General features: G+C 41.1%; 1 protein-coding gene across 1 annotated transcript; it reads left to right on the top strand.

Moving 5' to 3' along the window:
- The first annotated feature begins 1,019 nt into the window (after positions 1 to 1,019).
- On the top strand, positions 1,020 to 3,305 carry LOC311101584 (uncharacterized protein). The gene is made up of 5 exons (XM_084142713.1): positions 1,020 to 1,215; positions 1,565 to 1,903; positions 2,121 to 2,312; positions 2,531 to 2,559; positions 2,657 to 3,305. Exons 1-5 carry the CDS (start codon positions 1,152 to 1,154, stop codon positions 2,759 to 2,761), a joined length of 729 nt encoding a protein of 242 aa, XP_083998839.1. The 5' UTR covers positions 1,020 to 1,151; the 3' UTR covers positions 2,762 to 3,305.
- The last annotated feature ends 239 nt before the right edge of the window (positions 3,306 to 3,544 follow it).

The raw sequence follows: 3,544 nt of genomic DNA, 5'->3' as shown, positions 1-3,544 counted from the left end.
GTCATCATGTACCAATACTCTCAATTACGTTGAATGTATTATTTGGGTAGGTTTATAACCCTGATGTTAAAGGAGATATGAATTAAATGAAATGAAAATGAGTTTCAGTCAGAACTGTTTAGGATTTACTTAATATTAACAGACAATGGCAATTGAATGGACTGTTGAGTTTTGGCACCAATAGTTCCTCTAAAATAGAATGTGGGATGTTGAGCATCACAAACACCCTTGGCACAACAGTGTCCTTCAACATGCCCCTTGGCATTTAAGAGTATGCCCGAGACTGGTGAGGACATGGGACCTTATATTAGAGGATCATCAGAGTCAGTATAGTTGAAGCTCTATAACCAAGTTATTCCGTTGAAATGTGACAATCATTGTGGAATGTATTATACCGTTCTTATTATTACGTAATAACTAATTTTGTTGCTCTCATTTTACATTTTGAACTACCTTGCGGTTGGCCTGAATTGGTTCGAAATATAGCCTCGGGTGGATGGAAGCAACAAGGAGATTTACTATACAACATGGGCCATGCCATTGCACAATCTTTCTTTGAAAGAGGATAAAATTCAACGTACAGACACAATCAAAAACATACACATTCAACACACTTTCTTCTTGGTTTCCATGGAAATGTATTCTTTAGTAAATGTAATGCTAAATGTTAACTATTAAGGAGTTAATAATTGTGCCCAGCCCACAGAGTTCGGGGTTGAGCCTGAGGAAGGATGTGATTTGTCTTTTGGAGTTGGAGAGAGAGAGAGAGAGAGAGAGAGAGAGAGAGAGAGAGAGAGAGAGAGAGAGAGAGAGAGAGAGAGAGATAATGTGTGTGTGTGTGTTTGTGTGTGTGTGTGTGTGTGTGTTTGTGTGTGTAAGTGTGTGTGCTCGTGTGTGTGTGTGTACTTCCTTCCTAACTTCCAACTCGACTGAGGCAGCTAGTGGAAACCATTTCGCAATTGTGGAGAGTACACTCTCAATGAGGGGGAAAAATGTAATGAGAAAGTGAGAGAACAATTGAGAAACTAAGAAGAACAATTTGGGTCCAGCTTCCTGAGGCACCAGGACATTGTCTTGGGGCTGCTCTATGGAACCCCTCATACAGGAGAAAGGAACTAGAAGGGGCACGCTGAAGAAAAACAGACTATTCTATGGGGAAGAAAGACATGTACAACTGTCTGTTTCTCTCATTGACCTGTCTATGCATTCTCCATGGTAAGTCAAACTACTCTTGTTTAGGATTCCTGACAGTTGTAGATATAACCTTGGTTTTAAACCATACGTAGGATGGCCAACAAATACCTGAAACAGCTATCTAGGATGTCGCTCAAGAAAAGGAAGGACAAGTAATCAATCAAACAATCTAACCTAAATTGATGTATCATCTGCTTTCCTACAAAAGAGGTATCATGAGAAATCACTACTCTCAATGAACTCTCTCTCATTACTATAAATGTAGATTGCTATTAGGGTATTCATTGCTGTAGATGCTACTCCTCTATTGTCTAGTGAATTTTTTATATCATATTTATATGTTCCATTTTTTCAACTTTTGTTCCCTCAGGGTATGATGCAGAGGAATGTGTGACTTCTGTCTTGGCAAAGAGAAGTTCTGTTAACATACCAAAGGGGGGCCCTCTTTCCCTATCCTGTGTTGTTCAGCATTGTGGAGATGATGGCTGGACAGGGGGATGGGGGCTTTCAACAGAGGGACAGTTCCTTCTCTTTAGTCCCACTCCAAAGTATCATCTCTCCAACATCACGTTGACAACCAATAGAACCCGTCTGCTCATGGACATCCTCAAAGTCAACCAATCAGATTATGGAATGTACCAATGCCAGATCACCTGGGTTGAGGGATACACCAGTGTTGGACATATGACATATGTGAACATTACTGCAGGTAGATATGGTCCTTCTGTCTACATAAAATCATTGTTCATCAGTTTCATGCAAGTAATGTACAGTATGTATTTATTTATTTTTGCCCACACTTTGTAAGATTTCCCTCCAAAATGAGAAACAATCACAGAAAATGACCACTCCACATTCCCAGATGACAGGTAGACTGGTATGCATGTGCTCTGACTTCATTGATGTGCTGTACCCTTTCTCTGTAGCCATACCACCCACATCCGTGAGGAAGGTCTATTTCAGGGTGGTGATGTATGTAAGTACCTGTTTGGTAATCACCCTGGTTTTGGTTCTGGGTCTGGCTTGCCATATAAGGTCAAAGGTCCCTTCTCAGCCCCCTCCAATACCACCGCCCAACCCCCCACCGCGCTCTCGAAGCACACGCAAGGACAAGCCCCGTAAGACATCTCTTTCTTTATCTATACAGTTTCTTAACATATTGCTGCTGTATGTTGACATGCACATTTCTACCACAGCACTGTACGTGAACATTATATCCAATTGTACAGTTGATCGTGTCTACTGCTTATTTAAAGGCCAAGTCTAATGCTAATTTGTGAAGTGACCAATTAGGTATGCATTAATTCTGCTTTTGACTCTGATCTTTTCTTTGCAGCCACACCCAAACCTAAACCAAAGATAGAGGTGTGTGTTCTTTGAATAATGGCTTCTGAATGCTCTTTTCCTTAACCATTTTCTAGAATGCTTCCTTGGGCTAACCTGAGTGTCTATTTTCTTGCAGTTGGTCTATGCAGCTCTTTCAAAGGGCTGTCTTGAACAGCAGAATCCTAATCCTCAACGAGAAGCTGCACAGCCCACAGTCTACTCCTCTCTCCGCTTCTCCTGACTCAGTCAGACTTTTATATTGTTGAGACCTCAACCCAAATCCTACCCACTTGGCACACACTGGTTGAATCAACATTGTTTCCACGTCATTTCAATGAAAGTACGTTGAACCATCGTGGAATAGTCTGTGCTCAGTAGGTAGTGACCTCGTCAAATGGTTTGGATCTCTTGGAGTAAAGGCTAAGTCGTTGGGTTGACAGTCGCTGGACCTGGGTTCCAGTCCTGGCCAAGGCTATCCCCTGAATTCACTACAATATTCACCTCCGCATGTAACAGACAGTGTTGACCGAGTGGTCACATTTCAGAGCTCTGGATTGAATGATTTCATATGCTTTCTGATTTTGTACGTGTCATGCAGTAACTGCCATCCACACACTCAGCTAGATCGTGATGCCATGTGAAAATCATCTGTGAATATAATCTATGTTCAATGTTCTAAATAATGATTTATGCAACTGTCTTTTATTTGTTAACACTGTAATTACGATGTAATTTGTGGGAACTACTTTCTCTGCCATGTGTTTGAATAAACAAATTAGAACTGATGTTCAATTCCAAAATATTGCCACTGCTAACGAAAGTAGAGCAAATTGTATTAAATGTTGCCCCTTCTACAATGTTCCATGTAAAGCAGACCTGAGTTCAGATACTATTTGAAATCTTTAAAATACTTTGAGTGTTTGCTCTAGCCTGCCTGGAGGGCCGGCGGGGTGAGGTTTGCAGTTTTTGGACTATTCTATTGGTCCATTAAACCAGGCAAGCTCAATCACGCACATACAGTAAA

Source organism: Coregonus lavaretus (genome assembly GCF_964263955.1).
Source record: "Coregonus lavaretus genome assembly, chromosome: 26".
Lineage (NCBI taxonomy): Eukaryota > Metazoa > Chordata > Actinopteri > Salmoniformes > Salmonidae > Coregonus > Coregonus lavaretus.
Note: the sequence above shows the minus strand (reverse complement) of the source record. Positions and strands in the feature narration are given on the sequence as shown.

Coding starts and splice junctions, on each gene's coding strand:
- LOC311101584 (XM_084142713.1), top strand. CDS start 1,152: ATGGGGAAGAAAGACATGTACAACTGTCTGTTTCTCTCATTGACCTGT. Junction 1,216..1,564: donor CTGTCTATGCATTCTCCATG/GTAAGTCAAACT, acceptor TTGTTCCCTCAG/GGTATGATGCAGAGGAATGT. Junction 1,904..2,120: donor ATATGTGAACATTACTGCAG/GTAGATATGGTC, acceptor CTTTCTCTGTAG/CCATACCACCCACATCCGTG.